At 42.7% G+C, this 26,629-nt stretch overlaps 1 protein-coding gene across 1 annotated transcript; it reads left to right on the top strand.

The window, feature by feature from the left end:
* The first annotated feature begins 13,485 nt into the window (after nucleotides 1-13,485).
* LOC143508883 (extracellular calcium-sensing receptor-like) lies at nucleotides 13,486-16,780 on the top strand. Its single transcript, XM_076997484.1, has 6 exons — nucleotides 13,486-13,700; nucleotides 13,833-14,124; nucleotides 14,352-15,134; nucleotides 15,315-15,542; nucleotides 15,673-15,796; nucleotides 15,873-16,780. Exons 1-6 carry the CDS (start codon nucleotides 13,486-13,488, stop codon nucleotides 16,778-16,780), a joined length of 2,550 nt encoding a protein of 849 aa, XP_076853599.1.
* The last annotated feature ends 9,849 nt before the right edge of the window (nucleotides 16,781-26,629 follow it).

Genomic DNA, 26,629 nt, shown 5'->3' with positions numbered 1-26,629 from the left:
CTTTATTAGCAATACAACTGGTATGTCATCTGGTTTGGTTGATATTGATTTAAATTACATACCGGGAGAAAAACTTGATGCTTTTCATCCACTCCCAAAATCAGAATTAGAGAAAATAATTTCTTCCTTAAATTGTACTACCTGCACATTAGACTCAGTTCCCTCAAAATTATTAAAAGAGGTATTACCAGCTGTAACTGAACCTCTTCTAACTATAGTTAACTCATCCATTACAATAGGTCACATGCCCAAATCATGTAAATTAGCAATTATCAAACCTCTGATCAAGAAACCAAATCTTGATCCGACTGTGCTATCTAATTATAGACCCATTTCAAACACATCATTTATATCTAAGATCATAGAAAAAGCTGTTGCCCAGCAATTATGCCTATATCTGCATAGGAATAACACATTTGAAAAGTTCCAATCTGGTTTTAGGCCCCATCACAGTACTGAAACAGCATTAGTTAAAGTAACAAATGATCTCCTCCTTGCATCAGATCAAGGCTATGTATCACTGTTAGTGCTTCTTGATCTTAGTGCAGCTTTCGACACAATTGATCACAGGATCTTGCTAGAAAGGTTAGAACGCTGGGTTGGAGTCTCAGGCTCAGCCCTTTCATGGTTTCAGTCTTACTTAACAAATCGCTATCAGTTTGTAGAGCTCAATAATATTTCATCCAAACGTACAATGGTTAAATATGGGGTCCCGCAAGGCTCCATCTTAGGACCACTATTATTTACATTATATATGCTACCATTGGGCACAGTTATAAACAAACATGGTGTCAATTTTCACTGCTATGCGGATGACACTCAACTTTACATATCAGCCAAACCCGATGACAAACTCGGTTTAGGAAAAATTGAGGCCTGTGTAAGAGATATTAAATGCTGGATGTCTCTAAACTTCCTACAATTAAATGAGGACAAAACAGAAGTTCTCCTTGTGGGCCCTAAGGCTGCAAGACAGAAAATTCCAAATTTAATGCTTAATCTTGCAGACTATCCCATTACACCTGGCACAGTAGCCAAAAACCTAGGCGTCATACTCGACTCCGACCTATCATTTGATAAATATATAGATAATACTACTAGGATAGCTTTTCTACATCTCCGCAACATTGCCAAATTAAGAAATGCATTATCACAGGATGATGCAGAAAAATTGGTGCACGCCTTTGTTAGCTCTAGACTAGACTACTGCAATTCACTACTGTCAGGATGTTCAAATAGGAATCTAAATAAACTTCAAGTAGTTCAAAATGCCGCAGCTAGAGTTCTGACCAGAACTAGAAAATTTCAGCATATTAGACCAGTCCTATCAGCCCTGCATTGGCTCCCAGTTAAATTTCGTATTGATTTTAAAATTCTATTATTAGCATATAAAGTACTGCACGGGCTTGCTCCTGAATACCTCCAGGAACTTATTTCCTACTATGAACCCCCACGTCAACTAAGATCACAGGGTGCTGGTCTGTTATTAGTTCCACAAATTAACAAGGTAACAGCAGGGGGAAGAGCCTTTTCTTATAAGGCCCCCCAGCTTTGGAATAATCTTCCTAAATGTGTCCGGGACTCTGACACAGTCACAATCTTTAAATCTAGGTTGAAAACCCACTTATTTAGTCTAGCGTTTGATAAATAATATCCCCCTTAGATAAAGGTACAGATCCAGGGGTTCATAGACGAAGGGTTTTATGGTAGACTGGGGTGCTGGTGCTGTCATCCTGTCACTGCTCGTGGTCACTCAAGTTTGTTGACAGTGCAGTGGACGGATGCCATTGTCTCAGAATGCCCCCAAGCCTATGTTACCTTCTGGTTCTGCCTTTTTTTTTTTTTTTTTTTTTTAGCTAGGCTGTAATAATTTAACTTAGTGCCGGAGTTGCTGCCACACTCCAGAAATGTTTATAATTTTACCTGTCCTGTATATGTCCTCATACAGAGCTAATTTTCCCTGTTTCATTTCTCCACATGGCTGCCCGCCTGCTTGAGGAATAATGAGATGAGGAGAGACAAGCGATCCATCCTGGCCGGCCACCTTCTGCCTAACCGGATGCCTACACCATGATGGGCATTATTACATATTTTTTGGTCTAAATGGACATTATTGCATCTTTTACATTCTGTCTACATTCTGTCTATATTGTTGTTGTTGTCATGGTGACCGGTGTCGGCCAGAGGAGGATGGGCTCCCCCCCTGAGTCTTGGTTCCTCTCAAGGTTTCTTCCTCATGCAAAAAACTAGGGAGTTTTTCCTTGCCACTGTCGCCTTTGGCTTGCTCACTGGGGGCTAGGACTCGGCACTTGTAAAGCTGCTTTGTGACAACAACTGTTGTAAAAAGCGCTATATAAATAAAATTTGATTGATTGATTGATTGACTTATTGTCTTTATTTTCTCCATGTAATAAAATCGTTATGCTAGTGTATTTTATCAGGGGTCCAAGGATTTTATAAAAGTAATAGTTTGTATGTTTCCCATGCCCTGGTTTGGTGTTTAAACCGACTCACCCCTGTGATGCATGTTTTGTGTTCACTGTGTTTTTGTAAAATGAAAAAAAAATTAAGGTGAAAGCTAAAATAAATAATTGGTTAAAACAGTTAAACTAATTATATAATATACATTATCTGGCCCGTTGACAGTCTTGCTGGGGCCCGGGACAAGAAAGATTCATGTTACCCCCCCCCAGCGCCAGCGGCGCGAGGGTTCGCGCGAAAATGACGTAATCGCAGTGGCTCCGCCCGTGCGCGAGCACCTCGCGCGCTGTCGGTTCGCGAGGTCGTCCACCTCTAACTTCGCGTGCGCCGCTTCAGCGCAATGAACAAAGTCATGTTTGTAGGATTCATACACCTTTATAAGGTGGAATTAAAGCACGTGTACGTCACTTTAAAGGTCCATTTCAATATTTTCCAGCACGTTAAACTTAATTAAGTTAAATATTTATACATATACTCGAAATGATTCGAAATAATTAGCTTTTTATCACATTATTTAATGGTTGTTTATTTTCAAAACGCCCAATCTTAACGTCTTCACGAGAACTGTTCAGTCAGACAGCTATTTGTTGTGAAAAGAAGTAGTTACAATTTCAAGCATTTTCAAGTACTTTACCCTAAATTCCAGCACTTTTCAAACCTGGAACACAATGCAACTTTAAAATTCGTCAGGTAAATGTTTTTCCTTTCTTTTCTGCGCTCCAGATTTCTGTATTTACTTTAACTATCCACCACTGTATTTCCCGCTGTTGGGCGGATACCGGCCGGCTACAGTCGGTGCTGGATCAAACCATTTTCCAGTGGGAGGCGGGGGTGTATGCACTTAATGGAAAATATGAAGATAGGTAAAAAACATATATATTTGAGCCATTTAGTTTTTTCAAGATTATTTAAAAATTATAGACTTTAAATAAAAAATAATTTGCTGGGCTCTTTGATGGGCCCCCCTGGCCCTAGGGCCCGGGACAACAGACCCGGTTGTCCCCCCCTGTCGACGTGGCTGTACATTATACCACAGTTAATTCCGACCCTACAATGTGATTGGCTGAGAGGCGATCTAGGAGTGCCAATATTACACGTTAGAGGACTGTAACCGAAGCTCTCCATGTATTACTCCACAGGTAACCTAGCAACGAAGCAGCGTTTACAAGCCAAACAGCGCAACTACAAACAAGCAGCAACATTATCAAAATGAATTACAGGGAGTTTGTTAAATCTATTGGCTTTGAAAGCATTTGTTTCGATCTGAAACTGGAGGATGAAGCTATAAATGACCAGCTTTATTCCTCCAATGAGCCAAGGTTTGTCACGCTTACAAACAATGATTTTGATGATCTGGAGAAACGAAGTTAATACCGTAAAACAAACGTCCTGGGCTCTTAATGTATTTACATCCTGGTTAAAAAGCAATGACATCAACAAAAATGAAATGAATCAGCTTTTACGACGTCTTTATGAATCCGTCAGAAACGTGAAGGGAGAGTTATATGGCATCAGCAGCTTCGTTGGTTTAAGAGCTGGACTGAACAGATACCTGAATGAACCTCCAATCAGTCATGGATGGTCAATAATTGTTGTACTTTATTTTTAATGAATACAACTTTATCAACAGTGGTTTTTGTGTAAATTTACCTCTATAATATTTATTGGGTAAGGCTGTTCCAGTATTGTGTAAGTTTAGCAGCGAGCCATTGAATGGAACCATTTTAACTGGCGGAGTGTTTTTAACCAAACAGGTCGTATTTTCTCATCCTCTTTAACTCAAAATCTTTCAATAAACAGCGATAATGGAACTGTGGTATAATCGCAATAATACACTCGAGGTTCATGCTATAAAGTGTAATATTGGCACTGCTGCACAGCAGTGCCAATATTACACGTTATAGCACTCCCTCTTGTGTATTATTGCGTAATTAATGTTAGTAGTTGTAACTGGGAAGAATTAAGTTGATTTTTAAATCACGAACACAAACAGACATGCACACACACACACACACACACATGCACACAGACGAACCAATGGGAGGTGTCAGGGACGTTGACAGAATCAAGGCTAAACCCAACCCTAACCCTTTGTACGGTATATACTTATTGTCAAGAAGGACAATAAGTATATACAGGTCTCTCTTGTAAATGAGTCTGTAAGTCTCAAGAGATTATCCTGTCTAAATAAAGGAATAATAATAAAAGGAGCCCCTGACCCCTGCCTTGGGCATGTGTATCTGTGGTCTGCATATGTTTGTGCCCATATATGTAGTTTGTAGGGGTTTTAGTTTTGAGATATAACTAACCTACCTGCTTGCCTACAACCAAGGACGGAAATAGGTGCAGAAGAAGGATTGATGTGCATAAAACTTAAATATCTGACTCCAAATTATAGTTGGTAAGAATCTAAAAGAACTCACTTCTCAAATAGATCAGTACAGGTTATAGAATATACCTAACCAACTTTATAAAGTACCTTGCTATAAACAATAGCCTGCTTTGTCAGAGGTTTATCATAAACATGCGTAGCAGATGGGATACTTTAGAGGGAATTGGTATTAGCATTGATTTACCTTTTAACTGATACTAATAATGAGCTCATCTGGCCCAGTATAGCTATAATCAAGGAATACCGTGGCTACACAATTAACCAGATTTATTCAATAACCAACAAAATATAAAACAATAACAACCATACTAGATTAAAGTAACAATAATACCTAATGGAAACAGAGATACCAATCGGTGCAGGCTGCCTCACGGAGAAGGACCCCAAAGGAAGCAAAGAGAGAAGAGCCGAGATGAAAAAAGAGAGCCCCTGCACCCACAAACTTCTCTTTTTATATCCCCCCAGCATCTCAAAGGGACAGCAGTCACAAAAACCAGGTTAACCAATGGGAATCAGGTTAGTGGTAAAGACAACAGAGTACATTTGCATACAGAGTGCATTCCATACAGGACTGCCACTTTTGGGGTGAAGTCTACAAGCCTTCTCAAGGAGTGATGGAACTCTTACCCTGTTAGCATAACTTTTCCCAGTACACAACAAGCTGCAAAATGAGACTAAACATGCCACACAAACACACTGATATAACTAAAATACAAATGGTCAGTTTTATCCCATTTCTATGGGAACCTCTTGAGGTAACCCACCATTTGTTGCCCCCCATGGTTTTATGGAGGAGGACCAGATCCTGCATCCCCCACAGGAACACATCCGAGCACTCCTACAAGTTCCTGTGGGCGTGATTAGGTGTGTATGGGTTCATTCACCTCGTTATTGTAATGTGTCACACTCGTGGCTTGTTATATGCTGTCTATTTATGTTGTGGTTAGTTTCTGTTCAGTGCTTGGGTTTGTTGAGTCTTTGTGTGTGTTGTGTCCAGCAATATGTTTGTTAAATGTGAGAAGTTGTCACGCCCAGCTCCGCCCTCCTGCCTTGTCCCGCCATTGCCATAGTCCTTTCTGTCTGTCACACCCACGTCTTTAGGATTTCCACCTGTGTCTCGTTTCTCCTCCCTGTTTTCTGTGTATTTATGTTCCCCTGCCCCATTCCTCCTTGTCTGTCATTGTTTGTATGTTCTCCTGGTCTCCATGCTTGCCTTCCTCTCTCCCCCGCTGCTACCTTATGTTTCATGCGTTTTGCAGTCTCTGGTTGCTTAGTTCCTGGGTGGTATGTTCTCTGTGTCTTTTAGCTCTTTTGTTCCTCTGTTACTCGTCTAGTTATTACCCTAGCTCCTGTCTTGGTTGTGTTTAGTATTTCCTTATAGTTCCCCCGTTGTTTTTTTTAAGTTGGTTGTGTCTTACTTTGTAGCCTGCTCGTGTCCTTAGCTCTGTAGCCCCTTTAGTTGTTTCTCCCTTTGTGTTATGATTCTCCCCGTTACATTCAAGTGGCTTGTGTAATTGTTATGTTGTCATGAATATTCTCTTCCCCTAGTTGTCTTGTAGCCTCGTTCCATGCTAGCCCATTGTTATATAGTGTAGTCCCTATCGGTGTTCTGTGTCTGTGTCGTAGTTTGTCTCTCTTTTAAATAAATACTAATTTGCTTGCGTGTGCGTCACCTCTGCCTTCGTTAAACGTTACCGAAGTGCTTACTGTGCAGCTTGCTATCTATATAAGCTCTACTTAAATGCTCGTCTCAGCATCCTGCCTCCCTCACCCATTATACCTGATAAATGTTTGACCCCCTAATTAGTGTGGTGTGAGGAGAAGCACAGTATATGCACCAAAAAGACTGGGAGGGGGAGGTTGTGTCACGGTGAGTCGGCCTAGACGCCACCAGAGGGCACGCACATGTACCCCTTCGCTCACACGCACGCCCACAACTACACAGAGCACACCCTCTCAGTCACACGGACACTTCTACTGTCCCAATCCCCTGAATACTAACACCTGCACCTAATCAGTTCAGGGCTATATTTATTCCCACAGGTCGTGCTGTCCAGTGCTGCGCAGTCAGCCTGCACCCTCACCTCTAGTCGTGGGACACCTTGCCATGTCTGCTAGAGTGACCTGTGCCCGTTGGCTTCTCGTTTGCATCTTTTCTCTTTTGTTTGTATATTGTGTCATTTCTGCCTTGTGGCCTGAGGTTTTCTGTTGGTTTATTATCATGGATAATAAAACCGGTCATTCCCAGCCCATGCTTCCTGCTGCTTCTGTCCCGACGTCACAGAATGCGCAGCCTGTGGCAGCTGGAGCAGAGGAGCTGTCACCAGTTGAGATCCTGGCCCTGCAAGGTAGGACCATCGGTAAACAACAGCAGGAAATAGAGGAGATGAAAAATCTGATGCACATAGTTTCTAGCTGCTTACATAGCCTCACGTCATCACCCGAACCAGAGGAGGAGAAGGTCCACATCGCACCCCCGGAGCCCTACGGAGGAGACCCCGATAAGTGCGAGGGGTTTCTGGTGCAGTGTTGGCTTTACTTCGTATATCGCTCGAGATTGAGTGACAATGCGAGGATCGCTTATGTGGGAGTGAAGAGGCTACAGTGGAACGCCACGGTGGATAGTGCTTTCGAGGAGTCAAAACAAGCGTTTGCTTCTGCTCCTGTTTTACAGCCCGATCCAAGTAAGCCCTTCATCGTGGAGGTAGATGCGTCAGATTTGTTCCAGTCAGGTCTCTCAGGTCTTCAAACAGTAATCTACTGGTTATTCCCAAAAGCCGATTAAAGATTGGTGAGGGTGCTTTTAGCCACTATGGCCCAAAGCTCTGGAATTCTCTTCCTGAAGAGCTCAGAGGCATTTCATCCCTGCATAGTTTCACGAACAGTCTCAAAACATTCCTGTTTAGATCCGCTTTTAGTTAAGAAATTCTGAATCTTATTTACTTTATTACATTATGTTGTCTATTATTTTATAATTTGTCAATTTATTTCATTATTTTATTGTTTATCCCTTTTTATCTTTAATCTTTTCTTTAATTTTAATATTTTATTTTTATCTTCTTATCTTTTTTTCCTCTTTAGATCTGCTTTTAGTTAAACTTTGTCTCTCTCCTCAGAAGAAACTTATTGCAGAGGTTGTGACTTCTGTCCTGGTACGTGTATACACAGGTGACGCCAGACGCAGTTCATAGGGAACTGTCAGGATCAGGCGATCTAACTCGACAAGAGTCGAGAGGTTTGGCGGTCGAACTCCACAGCGAGGTATACAGGTGGCACCATTGGTGGTTACCAGGCAGGGTAACTGAGTGGCTGGGAGTCGGCTGGGAGTCGAGCACCAGGTGGCCCCGCATAACTGTGGGCTGACGAGCACACAGTTCGCAGAAAACCAGTGAGAATGAAGGTTGCGCTCTGTGTGAGTGTTGTATGAGAGAGCGTGGGTGAGTAGCTAACTCTGTTCTAATTATTTTAATAGTTTTCCCGATTATTATTATCTTATTTACTTTTTTACATTATTTTATTTAGTAACATTTTATGTTATATTAATATTTATTTTATTATTATTTTATAATTGTGACGCGTTGTGGAGGAGGCAGGCACAACGACGGTCGTAGTGGAACATATAATTTATTAGAACACGAAACAGAAAGCCCAGCACAGACAGTGTAAGCACTGCTCACACAGGCATGAACTTTAGACAAAGACGAGCACACGACACTGCGCGAACGCACATTAAATAGGTGATTTACACAGACCCACGTGACCTCGAGACAAGGCACAGGTGTAACTAACGAACACGCTCACAGACAACCCACACCCACGGAAGTACAAACATGGACATAACGACACACAGACAACGTAACGGCACGCCCACAGGGAAGGGTCCGGAGCTGTTCCGTAACAGAACCCCCCACCAGGGGCTCGCTACTCCCAGAGCGTCCAGCGCAGCTGGAAAGCCCCGAACCAACACCGACGGGCAGGTCCGGAGCCGCCGGGATCACGAGCCTCAGAGAGCAGTCACCCCTGACGGCGGGAACCGCCACGAACAGCCCTAGCACACCCTCCCTGGGAAGACAGGGGAGAAAACATTAAACATGGGCACAAGCACAAACACGCACACAGGAACATGAAACACAAGAGGCACGAACGGGAAAAGGAGATTAGGGAGACACACGGGGATAGACAAACATATAGGGACTGGCAGCCATGGCGTAGCTCCGGCTGCTTGCCACGGTGCAAGCGGAGGCGCGGTCCCTCCTGCGGGCGCAGACGCAGCGGGCGGTACCGGCTGTGGAGTCCCTCCGTTCTTAGGGTTGCGACTCCGCGTGCGCGGTGCGCTGCTCGGGACTCCCACTGGCCGTACTCCCGATGGTCTCCCTCGGGGAGCTTCGCCCCTCCTTCTGGGCGCGGCCGGAGTCCTGACTTTTTGCCGCACGCTGGCTGGTGTCCCCGGCGACTCCAAGGGCGCTCGGTGCACCCACCTCGGACCGCTGGCTACACCAGGACCCCTACGCGCTCCTGGAGATGCAGTCGCCTCGCCCCCTGACGCCTCCATCTCCTCCTCGCTCTCGGAGATGCTCCGGCCAAGCGACATGGGATCCTCCTGGATCGGGCAGGGGGAGCAGTCCATACTGCTTCCCTCTGAGGTGCCCCGAGGAAAGTCCTTTGCGGACTGCACAGTGCCGTCCGAGCACCGAGCGTCGCTCATGTCCTCTTCGCTCTCTTTATCCGGCTCCGACGGCGAAGAACAAAGGGACGGAGGGCGGTTAACGTCGTCTTCCTCCCCGTAGTACACGGTAGGTGCCGTGTAGATGGAAGGGGGAGGGCTGACGTCGTCCTCCGTACCGGAATCCGAACGGACGGATGAGGGCGGACGGGCTTCCTCCCCCCCCTCACCGTAGTACACCGTCGGAGCAGAGTAAACGGAAGGGAGAGGGCTGACCTCCTCCTCCCTCTCACCGGAGCACTCGGTGAACGCCGGGTGGACCGACGGGATGGGGCTGTCCGCTTCTTCCTCAGGCTTTTCCTCGTCCGACTTCTGGGGAGCCGCAGACTTGGGGGAAGGGCAGCTGTCTTCGCCCTCACTCTCCTCCTCCACGGACTCACCGCTCCCGAACTCATCCTCGGGGGTTGTCATGACGAGTGAGCCCACGCTCACGTACAGCGGCGCATCCGACTCCTCTTCGGGGTCTTCACTCCCGGACTCGTGTTCGGGAGGGGTGAGGGCGATGGCGCCTACACCCACCACTAGGGGCTCCCCATATTCCTCCTCTGGGAGAGCCAGGGCTGGAGCGTAGGGGCTCTCACTCCAGAACCTCACGGCGGCCAGGCGGAAGCATTCTGCTCCTTTCTCATCCTGGGCCCCCTGGGCTTTGCGCAGCAGGCTCGCGCATACCGGGTCCCGCAGCATCTCTGGTTCTTGCACCTCGGGACGACACGCAGGGGAAGAGACGTGACGGCGCTTTGCCTTCTTCTTTCCCTTCTTGCGCGTGGAGGTGTACCCTGGCATCTTACGGCTCGTCTTTATGTGACGCGTTGTGGAGGAGGCAGGCACAACGACGATCGTAGTGGAACATATAATTTATTAGAACACAAAACAGAAAGCCCAGCACAGACAGTGTAAGCACTGCTCACACAGGCATGAACTTTAGACAAAGACGAGCACACGACACTGCGCGAACACACATTAAATAGGTGATTTACACAGACCCACGTGACCTCGAGACAAGGCACAGGTGTAACTAACGAACACGCTCACAGACAACCCACACCCACGGAAGTACAAACATGGACATAACGACACGCAGACAACGTAACGGCACGCCCACAGGGAAGGGTCCGGAGCTGTTCCGTAACAATAATTTGTCATTATTTTATTATGTTTGTTTCCTTTTTATCTTTAATATCTTAACATTTTCTTTTTGTCTTGTCTTTGCTTCCTTTTAATGTTTCTTTTTATTTATTCTGAAATAATGTATGTATGAAAGGTGCTATACAAATAAAGATTATTATTATTATTTATTATTATAAGGATGACCTTACTGTAACAACAATGTCGGTCCCAGGGTGCAGGTGGATCCTGCAAGGCCTTGAGAAACTCATCATCTGGGCAAGGATGAATTTTAAGCCCGCCAAATCGACGTCCATGGTGCTGAAGAAGGGTAAGGTGATCGACAAGTTTCGGTTCTCCATTTCAGGAACTGTCATCCCAACCATCACAGAACAACCTGTCAAAGAGTTTGGGGAAGCTCTTCGACTCCAGCCTGAAGGACTCAGCAGCCATTCAGAATGCAAGCTTAGAACTTGGCACCTGGCTCACCAAGGTAGACAAATCTGGCCTGCCTGGTAGGTTTAAAGCCTGGATCTACCAGCATTCAATCCTGCCTCGCATCCTGTGGCCCCTGCTGATTTATGCAGTCCCAATGACAGCAGTTGAGTTCCTAGAGAGGAGGATTAGTGGTTTTCTTCGAAGATGGCTGGGCCTTCCTCGCAGCCTTACCAGTGCTGCCCTCTATGGAACAAGTAACATTCTGCAGCTCCCCCTTAGTGGACTCAAAGAGAAGTTCATGGTGGCATGCACTAGGGAAGCCCTACAGTACAGGGATTCGAAAGATGGCAAGGTGTCAGCAGCTGACATTGAGGTGAGGACAGGAAGGAAGTGGAGGGCTAAAGAAGCAGTGGAGCTGGCAGAGTCATGCCTTAGACAGAAGGCATTGGTGGGCACTGTGGCAACAGGTAGAGCAGGCGTGGGTTACTTTCCAAAGCCCATCATTAGCCAGACCCATGGAAAGGAAAGACACCATCTGATCCAGGAGGAAGTTAGAGCCGGTGTGAAAGAGGAGCGAATGAGCAGGGCAGTGGGTCTATGACAACAAGGAGCGTAGACGAGGTAGAAGAGTGCACTACAGTGCAGGATCACATGGACCAACATCTTGCAACCAGATTTCCAGCAAATTCGCTTCCTGGTACAAGCCGTCTACGATGCCCTACCACCCCAGCAAATCTCCATGTGTGGGGAAAAAGTGAGACACCCTCCTGCCGTCTGTGCTCGGGTAGAGGCTCTTTGGAACATCTCAGCAGCTGCCCGAAGGCTCTGGCAGATAGTCGCTACTGCTGGCGCCATGACCAGGTACTCAAGGCAGTCGCTGAGAATGTAGCCTCAGCCATTAGCTCCAGCAAAAAACAACATGATCCCAAGACGGCAATCTCCTTTGTCAAAGCTGGAGAACAACCCAAAACACAACAACAGAAGACAATTGGCCTACTCCATACAGCACCTGACTGGCAGCTGCAGGTCGACCTGGAGAAGCAGCTGAGGTTCCCTCAGCACATCGCAACAACAACCCTCCTCCCAAATATGATCATGACCTCTCAGTATTCAAAACAGCTGATCATACTGGAGTTAACAGTGCCCTGGGAAGAACGCATTGAGGAGGCCAATGAGAGGAAGAGGGCCAAGTACCAGGAACAGGTAGAGGAGTGCAGGGAGGGAGGCTGGAGGACCTTCTACGAGCCCATAGAGGTAGGATGCAGGGGATTTGCAGGAAGGTCTCTGTGCAAGGTCGTGAGTCGCTTGGGCATCATAGGAGCAGCAAAGAAGAGGGCCATCAAGTCCGCAAGCGAAGCCGCGGAGAAGGCCACCCGGTGGCTTTGGATGAAAAGGGCGGATCTGTGGGCTGCTACTGAGATGCAAGTCGGGGCCTGATCACCCCCGGCTGGGTCGCCTGGGTGAGGGTGTATGATGGTGTGAGACCCGAAACACCCTATGACCCCAGGATACATCACAGATGATGCGTCCCAGGGCATCCATGAGGTGTTTCTTAAATACTTATCAAAAACAACCAATGTAAACAAAGAAATTAAACAATATTTGACTTGTTAAACAATGTACTTCTGTCTCAGCAAGAAAGCTGCACTGCAGTAACTGTAGTTACAATCACACTTTTAGAAGTACATACCTTACAATTGCTGGACCCTTTAATATGTTCACCTATATTATATTTGCATATTACAGGTGTACAATAGCAGATTGCGGCATATCTGTCATGTACAATTCATCAGCCCCTTGACAATGCTAATCTCTAGTCAGTGCTTCAATAGAGGCCACTGATAACTGTATATATCAGTGGAATGATAGACCATTCTTAATTCAGCAGCTTCGCTAATAGAAGGGCAATAGTAGAGAATGATATTCTCTTCACAGTTAATCAGACACTGTCACTATGTATTTACATGGGTATGAGTCATTACTGTATGAATTGTTGTAGCACATTTAAAGTCAACAAATTTAATAAATAATAAATAAATACATAAATGTATAATAAATAAATACAAAAATAAATGAAACACAACTATAACATAAAACTGGAATTACAATATCAACAGATGGTACAGAGACAGAACTCAGCAACAGATTTGACAGGCAGATTTTAATCTATGCTTCAGGCTACTTTGCTCACATTTCAAAGTCACAACTCCTTTGTCTTTGGTCTACCAGTGAAACTTTACCATAGAGAATTTGTCTTTCCATCTGTATAAATAACACATATTTGCCCTGTTCATTCAGATGAAACATTAGACCTGCATCTTATCCATTATCTTCAGTCTGTATGTGAATGGAGCCTGTCTTTACTCTCTTGCATGTGATAATGGCCATGATAAATTCTTCCAGTGCTAATGGGACTACCTGCACTCTGCAAGGAGAGTTTGCATACCCGCAATTATCAAAGGATGGTGATATCATGGTTGGAGGAATTTTCTCTTTTCATAGCAGTTGGGAGATCACAGACTCATCGTATGTGGTGAAACCACCGACTGTAAAGTGTACAAGGTAAGCAGTAGAGTAAATGGAACATTTCAGACAGTGTGTGAATGTAATGTACTAAAATGTCAAGAATGACACCACAATGAAAGAGCTATAAGTCTTTGTTCTAAAATAATACCTTTTTTCTATTTTATCCAGTCTTGAAGTTAGAGCCCTACAGTTTTCACAATCTGTGATGTTTGCAATAGAGGAGATCAACAACAGTTCCATTTTGTTACCTGGTGTCTCATTGGGCTACAAGATCTATGACACCTGTGGTTCCACAGCAGTGGGGGTTCGGGTGGCTATGGCTCTTGTTAATGGAAATGATAAATCAGTCTCAGATGATTCCTGCACAAAACCAACCCAGGTACAAGCCATAATTGGAGAGACATTTTCATCAGTGTCCATGCCTGTTGCAATGAGTATTGGACCTTTCAGCATTCCATTAGTAAGGATTGAAGCAATTATGAATTCTCACTTTACATGTATATTTAAACTTTTTAAAATGTAAGTAGTTATGAAAATATAACCAATTGTTTTAAGAAAATCTTTTTCAACACAAGCAGTTGGAAAGTTATGATGTGTTGTATTATCATTATGATGGTTGGTTGGTATCTTGTGGAATCAAATTTATCACTAAACATAATACCTAAGATATATGTGATCTGGTTTTAGATAAGTCATGGAGCCACCTGTGAGTGTCTCAGTGACAAAAGAAAATATCCCTCATTTCTGCGCACTATTCCCAGTGATTATCACCAGAGCAGAGCACTGGCAGAAATGGTCAGGCACTTTGGCTGGACTTGGGTGGGAGCAATAAGAAGAGATGATGACTATGGCAACAGTGGAATGGCTGCATTTACAGAAGTCGCACAACAATGGGACATATGCTTGGAATATTCCCTTCCATTTTTTAGGACATATTCTCAAGGGAAAATTTTGAGAATTATTGAGCAGATCAAAAGCGCCACTTCTCGAGTGATAGTGGGATTTGTTGACCCCTCGGACTTAGAAATTTTACTACAGGTATTCTTTGAGCACAACATCACTGGATATCAGTGGGTGGGAACTGAGGCCTGGATCTTAAATCCAGTTCTGGCCACAATGGACAAGCACAACATACTGCAAGGAGCCATAGGCCTGGCAGTTCTCAAAACAGAGGTGACAGGTCTGAAGGAATTCATTCAAGATTTAAACCAAGTGAAATCTGCGGGTAGTGCCATTTTTACTAAATACTGGGAAGCACTGTATCATTGTAAATATATAGTACAGAATGATTCACGACTATGCACAGGACAAGAAAAATTATCTGAAATGGACAACACCTTTACTGACATGTCCCTGATGCCATATTTCAATAATGTGTATAAAGGAGTTTATGCTATTGCACACACCCTACATGACCTTCTGGGCTGTAAAGAAACATGTCCAACTAAAAAGCAGCCTGATGCACTCACAGTAAGTTAAAAGTCTGCTGAATTCCTGTACTTCATTGTGAACATGTGGAACACACATTATTCAGCAATGCAGCTAAAATGGAGGAATTGACTTATGTAGAAATTGAGCATTTCAACTGCAGTGGTCTTTACTGTGGCTATAATGTAACTTTCACCAACAAATAAACTTTGGTCTATTCAGTTTCTAGAACAACTCAAAATGTTGCATTTCAAAACAAAAGAGGGCGAAGAGGTGTATTTTGATAAAAATGGTGATCCTGCTGCAAGATATGAGGTCATAAACTGGCAAACAAGTACAGACCATCAACATGATTTTGTCACTGTTGGACTTTATGACTCCACTTTCCCTGTTAACAGTCGATTAACAATAAACGTGTCTTCTGTTGTGTGGGCACAAAATACTAATAAGGTAAGATTTGCACTTTAGTCTCATGTAAATGACTGCTTATAAAGAGAGTATACTTGCAACGAGAACTTTTGTAGCAAAGTAAATACTTTTAAATCTTGTTCAAACAGCTAAATATTTCCTTTGATTATAGGTGCCAATATCTGTGTGTAGTGAAAACTGCCTTCCAGGCACCAGGAAGGCTGTACAGAAGGGAAGGCCTGTCTGCTGCTTTGACTGTATACCATGTGCTGATGGAGAGATCAGTAATATAACAGGTATACCCAGAAAGGGCATTTTTCAGTTGACTAACCTTTCCTTTCTTATTGCTTGTTTTCTGTCTCATTTCAACAGATTCTATAAAATGTGATCAGTGCTATCAGGACTACTGGTCGAACCCACAAAGGGATAAATGCATACAGAAGGAAATTGAATATCTGTCTTATGATGAAACTATGGGAATTTTGCTAACAGTTTTATCCATTATTGGTGCAATAGTGACATTGGTAATATTGGTGATATTCTTCAAATATAAAAATACCCCAATAGTCAAAGCCCACAACTCGGAGCTAAGTTTCCTGTTGCTCTTCTCTCTGACTCTGTGTTTCCTCTGTTCACTTACTTTCATTGGTCGGCCCTCTGAGTGGTCCTGTATGCTGCGCCACACAGCATTTGGGATTACCTTCGTCCTCTGCATCTCCTGTGTTCTGGGGAAAACAATAGTGGTGTTAATGGCCTTCAGGGCTACACTTCCAGGCAGTAATGTCATGAAATGGTTTGGGCCTTCACAGCAGAGACTTAGTGTTCTTGCCTTCACTCTCATACAGGTCATTATTTGTCTGCTTTGGCTGGTCATTTCCCCTCCTTTTCCATTCAAAAATCTAAAAGTCTACAAGGAAAAGATTATTCTAGAATGTCATTTAGGTTCCTCCATAGGATTCTGGGCTGTTCTGGGTTACATTGGACTCCTGGCTCTTCAATGCTTCGTACTGGCATTTCTAGCACGGAAGTTGCCTGATAAGTTTAATGAAGCCAAATTCATCACATTCAGCATGCTCATATTCTGTGCAGTTTGGATCACCTTTATTCCAGCTTATGTCAGCTCTCCTGGAAAATTTACTGTAGCTGTGGAGATATTTGCTATTCTAGCATCTAGTTTTGGATTGTTATTCTGTATATTTCTCCCAAAGTGTTACATAATCATACTGAAACCAGAGAAAAACACTAAAAAACAACTTATGGGTAAAGTACCTAATAAGTAAGTCTACATATTTACCATTAATGTAGCTGCGTATTAAGGTTATAGCATGTAAAAGTTTGGACGTGGGTGCATAATGCTTTAGCATAAATTGTACAGGTCAAATAATAATAATTATTATTATTGAGGGAATCTGAATATCCTGGAGAATCTGAAGATCCTTGATTTTTAAGGACTGTTACTTTTAATATTATTAATGCTATTAATATTAATAATGCATATACATATATACATTCTCACTACTGGTATGGCCAATGTAAAGCATGTGACCATTGCATTCTTAACACTAGAACGGTCATGCCTCATTACCCAGAGATGGGGACTCGAGTTTGGGACTCGGACTCGAGTCGCACTTAAGTCGCATATACAGTGACTTCAGGCTCGACTTAGACTTGCATTCAAAAGACTTACTATTCGACTTGGACTCGTGATTTGAGACTCGTGAACAATCTTTTATTTGTAATGTTCTTTTGTGTTTCATTTGACAACCTTTTCTCCGCCTGTCTGTATGCTTTTTACTTCCCGCTGGCGTAACATTTTCGGCGCGCGGACCCTCGCGCCGGTCGCGACGCGTCAAGTATTTCGCAAATGACCGTTGCGCGCGACTCCGCACACCTCACGCGCCGCAAAACATCGCGATCATGACGGCGCTGGTGAGGACGCTCGCTTCTGTTCCACCATTCATAATAAGTTTTGCGTACAAAACAAGTACAAGTAGCAAATAGAAGAGCAGCAAACTGCAGCGTGTGAGGCATAAAAATACAGGACGCTGGTTCCACTACATCTACTTTTATTCGCCACCTGAAAACCCAGCCGGAAAGGTTAGTCACTGCCTGAAAGGTTATTAGCAATACTGCAATATTGGTATTGACTTGCCACCAGTGCACCAGTAGAGAGGGTGTTCAGTCATGGAGGCCTCATAATGCGCCCTCACCGAGCCAGGCTAAGACCTTTCATATATATAGTTAAAAATGTGATTTTTTTTTATTTATTTCACAGCCCTCCTTTATCTTTTAGAACAAAATATAGCAGATGTTCTACTGAAAGAAGAGAATATTGTATCCAGAAAAATGTCAGTTTTGTTAGAAAAATACTTTTTGGAGAAAAATACGGATACAAAATTTATCTGGAAAACATTTGTGTGTGCGTGCACACTTTAAAAAAAACGGTATTTCTTCATTTACCAGTTTAAGCTATTATACATCAGAAGTGTCATAACAGACCATTACAACTATACAGTGATTTGCGACTACAGTGTCACTCAAATATTTGAGACTTGACTTGGACTTGAGACCAAAGACTTGAGACTTGACTTGGACTTGAGGTCAAAGACTTGAGACTTGACTTGGACTTGCAAAAAATGACTTGTGAGCATCTCTGTCATTACCATACCTATACTTAGAAGTGGCGAGACCCAGTTATATTACGTACTACTAGCGGTGTGTTCGTTTCGCCTACTTAAAGCATGTCTCCAGTGCTCAAAAGATGGTACTGACACATAATCACTAAATATGTCTCTTGCACAATGATCAGAACGGACCAGCCAAAACAAATAAATTGCAGTTGTGACATTTGTACATAATGTCAATAAAAAAAACAATGTGGTAATGTGACTAAATTACTTTTTTGGATTGAGCGCCCTGTGACATGGTTTTCAATAGGTTTGTGCAAAATTGTTATTACAAAATATTGGTGTACACTGTAAAAAATGTTTGTTAAATTTACGGTAATAAACTATAAAATAGCAACAGTAAAAGATCATAAAGTAGAAAACAGTATATCACTGTAACAGATGCAATAGTTTACTTTAAAAAAATAAACAGTATATAAAATTAATTTTTACAGTCATAATATGTAGAAAGCACACATTTTTAATGTTAATTTCAATATTTTAGGTAAAATATATTGGAAAATTCCGTAATGTTGTAAACAAGGAATTACCCTAAAAATAAAAAAAATATTCAGTCTAAATTACAGATTTTGCTGATGAGTAGCCTATATTTCAATTTACAGTGAAAACCATTCATCAATCGGCACAATCGTACGGAGCCTGTAAGGTGACATCATGTAAAAAATAAAATAACGCGTGGCCACGACTTACTAACGCGTGCGAAGATCATTAAGGCGTGGGAACGAGATACTAATGTCGCCTTTCACGCGCGGCAACAAAGTTAATTTTTTCACAGCAAAACAAGCAGATCCCAGGGTTGTTCGTGAACTGACTGGCAAGGAGGGGATGTACACTAACTGAATGCCCAAGGCAGATAAACCTGGCTTTATATAATACTTCAACCCACAGTGGTGTGAAATACAATGCTCAGCTGATTTTCGCATTTAAGTCCATGATAAATCTTATTTATTGGCAGTCCATTAAGAATGCCTTTTATAGTTACATATGCGCTTCTGTCTGGGTCAACCTACTATGTTGATAGCCTGGATCTTGATTTTACCATTCAGTTGCCATCTCAGGGATTATTTTCCCTACTTGTTAACACTTTGTGAGGGTAGATTTAACAGATATTGTTGGTGTGACAGTTCGCATGGCCAAGTTTGACCTAGCAATGTTTGTTGCTTCCCCTATTTTGGACAAATTAGGAAGGTGTAACAAAAATGATCTACTGTCAATAGCTGCTCATTATGGGTTCCAGGTTTCAAGGGGCTTGCTCAAGAGGATGATTTAAAAAATGGTGTGTGTTGGGCTTGAAGGATTAGAGGTGCTGTTGGTTATTTCTCCCCAGACTGAGCCTATACATTCTCCAGTAGGGGTTTCTGACGTTGGACAGACGTCTACAGAGGTTCCTTTAGAAACCAAGGCTCCCTTACCTCGGTTTGATCCTGTCTAGGAGAGCCCTTTGAGCATGTAATAATTGATTGTGTTGGACTATTACCGAAAACTAAGTCAGGAAACCAGTACATAATAATGATAATGTGTTCTGCAACCAGATTCCCAGAGGCTATTCCGCTTCGTAAAATCACTGCCTCCACTGTGGTTAAGAACTTGGTAAAATTTTTCACTACCTTTGGTTTGCTCAAGATAGTAAAGTTCGACCAGGGTATGAACTTTCTGTCTAAATTGTTTACGCAGGTTAGGAAAATGTTAGGTATTCATCAGCGGGTATCAAGTCCATACCACCCTGAATCACAAGTTTCACTCAAGAGGTTTCATCAAACCCTTAGAAGCGCCAAAGCTCCGGTCATTTGACCGCTGTGACGTCTACTAGAAGCGCCGCCTCTGGTCGACCTAATTATACCTAGAAGCGCCGAGCACCGGTCACTTGACCGCAGCACCACAAAAAAAAAATAATATCTTTGCACTGGATCCAATTTCAGAACCCTCCTTTCATGACTTTCCCCAGAATTGTCCTTTTAATAAACTAGTATTTTTACATTGTTAAAAGAAACCCTGCACATGCTAGTTTCAATCGATTTCGCTCGTATCTCTGTAATATTGTCGTCGTCGCCTACACTTCAAGACTGTGATTCTCTTTTCTGCCAGCGGGTGTCGCAAAGATTCGTATGTCATTTAATATTTAGTATAACTAAATAAAGATCAATAGTTTTCAAAACTAAATTATTCACAAAGTTCAAACTGATTATTGTGTAAAGACAAAACGGAATTCGTCCGTTGAACGAAAGTGAAAGTGTTTCACTTTCCAAAGTCTTAAAATATATACTTTATTTATTAATATTATTTAATATATACTATATACAAGTTTACATCAATGGTTTTCAAACCGTGAGAGAGTCTTGCTTTGCCTAATAAATGCTTTAGTAGTTTGCAGGAATTCTGCGAATGGTAATTAGCTTACTTATCAAGTCAATATCTCAAAGAAATGATCTCTCGGGTATAATCGCTCTTCGTCAGGGCTAGCTGTTAGACACATACATTATGTATGGCTGTATGGCATTACAAAAGAATTAAGCAGAATGCAAGTTACGTATGTAAATGCATACCTTTAAGAGCGAAACTGAGATGATGGCATGGGCGGTGCTGTTATGAACACTTTATTCACAATAGCATTCATGAGGCAACGCGAGCTATAAATTCGTCGGCACGCGGCTACACAGTTTGCTTGAAAGCTCGGTTTGGGTGATCGAACAGCAACACAGTTTGCTTGAAAGCTCGGTTTGGGTGATCGAACAGCAACACAGTTTGCGTGACACCTCGGTTTGGGCGTTTGAAAGGTTGCATAGTGCAATTCACTACATAAATGGAACTTTATTTGAGGTGGGGAACGAAACTTATGCAATATACGCTAAAGAGAGACGGGATGCACCCGTTGTTGGCCTGTAGCTGTGTTCTACAACCTCCAAAACCTGGCTGTAATTAATAAATATTGTTCAAACAGTGCATGGACATTAACTACAGCGGTGGAGGTTTATTCTCAAGTTCACAATTCACTACATAAATGGAACTTAATTTGAGGTGGGGAACGAAACTTAACATTGAGTATACAAACAAACTTGCTTTAGCTCGGTCTACGGGCTTCACTTTGGTACTCTGAGTATCGAACAAGCTTTCTGTGGATGTGGGGGTGGAAGGCTGCAGCGCAGTCTGTTGCATTAGCAAGACAAAAGACGTGAACGCTTCACAGTGGGCGTGCGGGCCAGTGGGTTAGTGGTGTGGCGAACGAACATGATAATCTAGTGACATATATGCCAACAGAATAACACACAGACAAATAAGCAAACTATTACACTAACCAAGCAAACTATTACACTAACCAAGAAACAAAACTGAAACTATATTTTGCATTTACGTTTTCGCACAAACCAGGAAATGCAATATTAAACTAAACAAAACTGGCAATGGGGAAGCTACTGAGAACAAGGTCACAAGGCACTGATTCTAAAAGGTTTAGTCACATTAATTTGTTAACATATTGACGTTACGTGCAAATGTCACCATTACGAATATTTTGTTTGGGCTCATTCTTCATTTTGTGCAAAACGCCATCTAGCGTTAATTATGTGTCAGTACCAGCTCCCCTGTGTAAAGACTCAGCGGTCTTTTGACCGCCCGAGGCGCGCTTTAAGTAGGTGAAAACAACACGGTGCTAGTAGGAGGTGGTGAAAGCGGTCAGATGACCGGCCCTCCGCGCTTCTAGGTATAAGTATGTAAATGAGGCGCGGCGCTTCTAGTGTTAGAATAGAATAGAATAGAATAGAATAACATTTATTGTCCACAGTGTGGAAATTCATCTTTGATCACTCATGGCATACACCCCACAACATATAACATTTAACATATAACAACAGAGAAAAAATAATAATAATAATAAAAAAAAATAAAAAAAATTCATTCATTCATAATTTCTACAGCATTTGATAAAAAAGCTCGCTTATAAATATTCCTAGTAGCTTTTGGCACTCTATACCGTCTACCTGATGGCAGCAGTTCAAATTGTGAGTTCATTGGGTGTAGAGGATCCTTTATAATCTTAAATGCCTTCCTTTGCACACGATCCCTATAAAGATCCTTCATAAGTCTCTGTCCTCTTCCTACTAGTTTACTACCTAATTTTACTATTCTCATAAGCTTCCCTTTGCCCTTACAGCTCAGGTTCCCAAACCAGACTGTAACATTATAACACAGTACACTTTCGACCAAAGAGCGATATGCTAGTTCCACAATATTTGGACTAACCTCAAACTCGCACAGTTTTTTGATGAGATAAATGCGCTGCAGAGCTTTCTTATAAATAAACTCACAGTTTCCCTCAAAGGCCAAACCACTGTCCAAAACTGTGCCCAGATATTTAAAACAACTGACTACTTCTATTGCCTTCCCATTGATACTCACCAGAGGCTGGGATTCACTGTGGCCTCTCCTATGAAAAATCATCTCCTTTGTCTTCTCCTCATTAATTTCCAACCTACTCAACTCACACCACTCCTGAAAAGCACTAACATGCTCCTGAAACCGTCCCCCATCATGGCCTTCCTTCCCATTAAATAAACCGAGGAGTGCCATGTCATCTGCGTATTTAAATAAATAAAAACCAGATTCACAAATTCTAAAACCATTTGTATAAATAGAAAACAACACTGGGGATAAAACACATCCCTGAGGTGCACCACTATTTACAACCATCCAATCTGATACTGACCCATTCAAGCACACACGTTGAGGGCGGTCAGTCAAGAAGTCTTTAATCCATAAGATGATACCACCATTTACCTCTAGTTCTACCAAACGCTGTAATAAAATATATGTTTTCATTGTATTAAATGCCGCACTAAAATCTACAAAAAGGGCTCTAGCGTAGGCCTTTGGCTGCTGGAGATGGCAACTTACTTTATCACAGAGCATAAGAATAGCATCCTCAGCACTCCTCTGACTCTTATACGCAAACTGAAGTGGATCAAGATCACTCTCTATGCTGGATATGAGATGCTTTTTAACAACCCTTTCCATTGTTTTACACAAAATAGAGGTCAGGGCTACTGGCCGAAAATCATTAAAAGCAGATGCCCCAACTTTCTTAGGCAGAGGCATAATATTAGTCAATTTCCAAGAATGTGGGACAACACCTTTATCTAATAAACGCTGAAAGAGCTGAGTAAAGACTCATTTCAGCTAATGGACACAAGCCTTAATTACACGACCGCCAAGGCCATCTGGGCCTGGAGACTTCCTAGGCTGTACACAGTTAAGACTGGTTGCAACCTCATTCTCTGTCAATTTTATTGGTGAATATGAAGGGATACTACTCAAAACCCCCTCACACTGTATTTTAAAATCTCCTATATCAAACCTACTATAAAATATATTCAAATCATCCACAAGCAGCGAACCACACGTAAGATTAGGTGTTACCCTCTTTGTCCTACCCATCATCTGATCCAGACCTACCCAAGCTTGTCTGGCATTGCCTGAACAAAACTGTTTCTCAATCTTATCCTTGTATTCCAGTTTTGCCTTTTTACTCTTCCCACGAAGTTCCCTAGTCTTCTCCCTAACCACCTCCCCATCTCCATTCCTAAAAGCAATTTTCTTCTCTTTTATACAGTCCTTCAATCAGTGGGGAACCGTCAGGGCCCTCTACGCCCTCTCAGAGGGCCTAAAATATTCTTAAAGCATTATATATATATATAATTATCCAATTTTATTTTATCTACTTACAGTTTGACATTCGACATCTAAACAATTACAAAAATATAAGCAAATAAAATATTCACCCGTGTCTATTCAATCTGTGTTGGAAGGTGAGGGGTTAAGTGGAAGCCTGTGAGCCTGTGTCTCCCCCTATCAGGACTGTGATGCCCGCTGTTCGTTTACAGAGGGCCTGGCAGTTATAATTCAGCGCAATACCAGTTTCAAATGACAGCAAAATTGACCAATCATATCTTCTCTCTTAGTGGGCGGGCTTAACTGTATGATAATTTCCGCCCGCTGTGGCGACGCTAGCTGTCGTTAGCACCACCGCTAGCTAGTTTCGATTCATCCCTTTGACGTCCTCGTGCGCGTTGTTTACATATTCCGCTTGAACCTTATTTTGTTTGGAAACTTATTTTGCTTAAGACGTTAACTAGTACAGATATTATTGTTTATTGCGTTTTTAAAGCTGTACTGTCGTCTTAGTTTTTCTTTATTGCAGTTTATTAAGAAAGGAAAAAAAAAATTCGGGGGGGGGGGGGGGGGGGGGGGGGGGTAGCGGGCCCAGGTTTAAAGGTCACGGTTCGCTACTGCCTTCAATTCGCTTGTTAGCCATGGTTTATTGTTTGGAAACAGTTTAATTACCTTACTCTCAGTTACGTTACCCTCACAAAATATAATATATGAAACAATGGTGTCAGTTAATTCATGTTCATCACAACAGTTATCAAAGAACACCTGCCAATCCGTGTCTTCCAAACAATCCCTCATTTTTCCTATACTTTGTTCAGTCCATAAGTTAACAGTCTTTGTTAGTGGCTTACTTTGCTTCAATTTTGTTTTATACTTTGGTAAAAGATGCACAACATTATGGTCTGACTTACCCAGAGGTGGTCGGCACACAGACTTATAGGCCTCCAAAATGTTCCCATAGCACTGATCCAATGTCCGTGTTAAGCGAGTCGGGCAATCCACATACATATGCAAATTAGGCAAGCATACAGACAGATCACATTTATTAAAATCACCCAAAATAAAAACAGGTTGATTCGCGGAGTGTAAGAGGGCACTGTTATAACTTTCCATAATTCTGAGAGCTGCTCCCTCATAATCCGGACCAGGCACATAAACCAAAATTACAGTCACCTGCCCAAACTCACGGGGGAGATAAAAGGGTCTAAAGGACACCGTAAGTATCTCAAGATCGGGCGAGCATAACTGCTCTCGTACACAAAAGTTAGTGGCCCAATTATTATCCACATACATACATAAACCGCCTCCGACAGATTTCAGTGATGTACCATGATCTCTGTCCGCTCGGATTATAGTATAGCCGGGTAGAGACAGAGCCACCTCGTTCGACTCCTTCCTCAGCCATGTCTCAGTGAAGGACAAGAGATTGCTCTGCCTGAATTCTCTGTCATACTTCACTTTCGCCGAGAGTTCCTCCACTTTGTTATGCAACGATCGCACATTAGAAAGAGTGATCACCGGCAAGGGAAACCGCTCGCCGCGTCTCCGAAGTCTTTCTCTCACCCCACCTCGTGATCCCCTCTTCTTTGTTCCAACACGCGTTTTCCTCCGGCGACTTTTCCGAATTTGCCTGCTGCAATCCTCTGGTATTCCACTTGTACTTGGGCCAGTTGCTTTCGCAAAACGAAGAGAAAGCAGATATTCCCGAGTGTATGTGATTTGTTCCGTAATAGTTAATCCGCACGCATTGTCCACTAAAAACCCACAGAGGCACAAGGCCAGCATCATTCTAAAAGGATCCATAACCAATATATCAAACCAATATATAAAACCAAAGAAAAGAAAACTATAACACCACAAACATTTAGCCACGAGCTCTCAGGGTCATGCAGCAGTGCCGCGCCCCCGGTTAAGTCAATGCTTAGGAAGTATTGTTTAGACACAGCGTTTTGCGGTGCAAGAAACTGCACAAGAATCTCTTGGATTTAGCCCTGCGCAGCTGGTGTTTGCACATGTGGTACGCGGTCCTTTAAAACTTTTAAAAGACGCACTTTTAGCTTACAACAGTAAACAATGACTTGCACAATGTGAATACATTTTGCAAGCGTCTTCATAAAGCTGGAAAGAGCTTGAGTTTAAGATGAGAAGAGGCGAGCATTTCCTGCTATGCACCTTGGGCCTTCCAGCTGTGGATGAAAAATCAACCCCTTGCCCTGGCCCCTCTCACAACCCTGAATTCTCCACTGCTACAGATGTATTTCCACAGCCCTGGACTGCTATTACTGACCATCAAGAAGTCTAGGACTCTTAAAAATAAGAATTACATAGAGAACACATGCAAATATAAATACACACAAAGATTCCCATCACTTCTTTGTTTATGTATTTCTGTAATTATTATTGTTATGGTGACTGGCGTTAGCCAGAGGATGATAGGTTCCTCCCCTCAGTCTTGGTTCCTCTCAAGGTTTCTTCCTCATGCTCTTGGAGTTTTTCCTTGCCACTCTTTCCCTTGGCTTGCTCACTGGGGATTTGGACTTGGACACTTGTAAACCTGCTTTGTGACAACAACTGTTGTAAAAAGCGCTATGGAAACATTAAGGACTGTATTTATTAGGTTACAGGAAGCCTCTTTGACCTTAAACTTGGCCAACTGTGAATTCGCCCAAGCCACCGTGACATACCTGGGTAAACAAGTGGGTTAAGGTCAGGTTTGTCCATAAAGGATTTTCCCTTCGACCCGCCGTGAGTTGTGCAGATTTCTGGATATGGCGGGATATT

The sequence above is a fragment of the Brachyhypopomus gauderio genome, chromosome 2 (assembly GCF_052324685.1).
Source record: "Brachyhypopomus gauderio isolate BG-103 chromosome 2, BGAUD_0.2, whole genome shotgun sequence".
Classification (NCBI taxonomy): Eukaryota; Metazoa; Chordata; class Actinopteri; order Gymnotiformes; family Hypopomidae; genus Brachyhypopomus; species Brachyhypopomus gauderio.
This window is presented reverse-complemented; position numbering and strand designations above follow the sequence as displayed.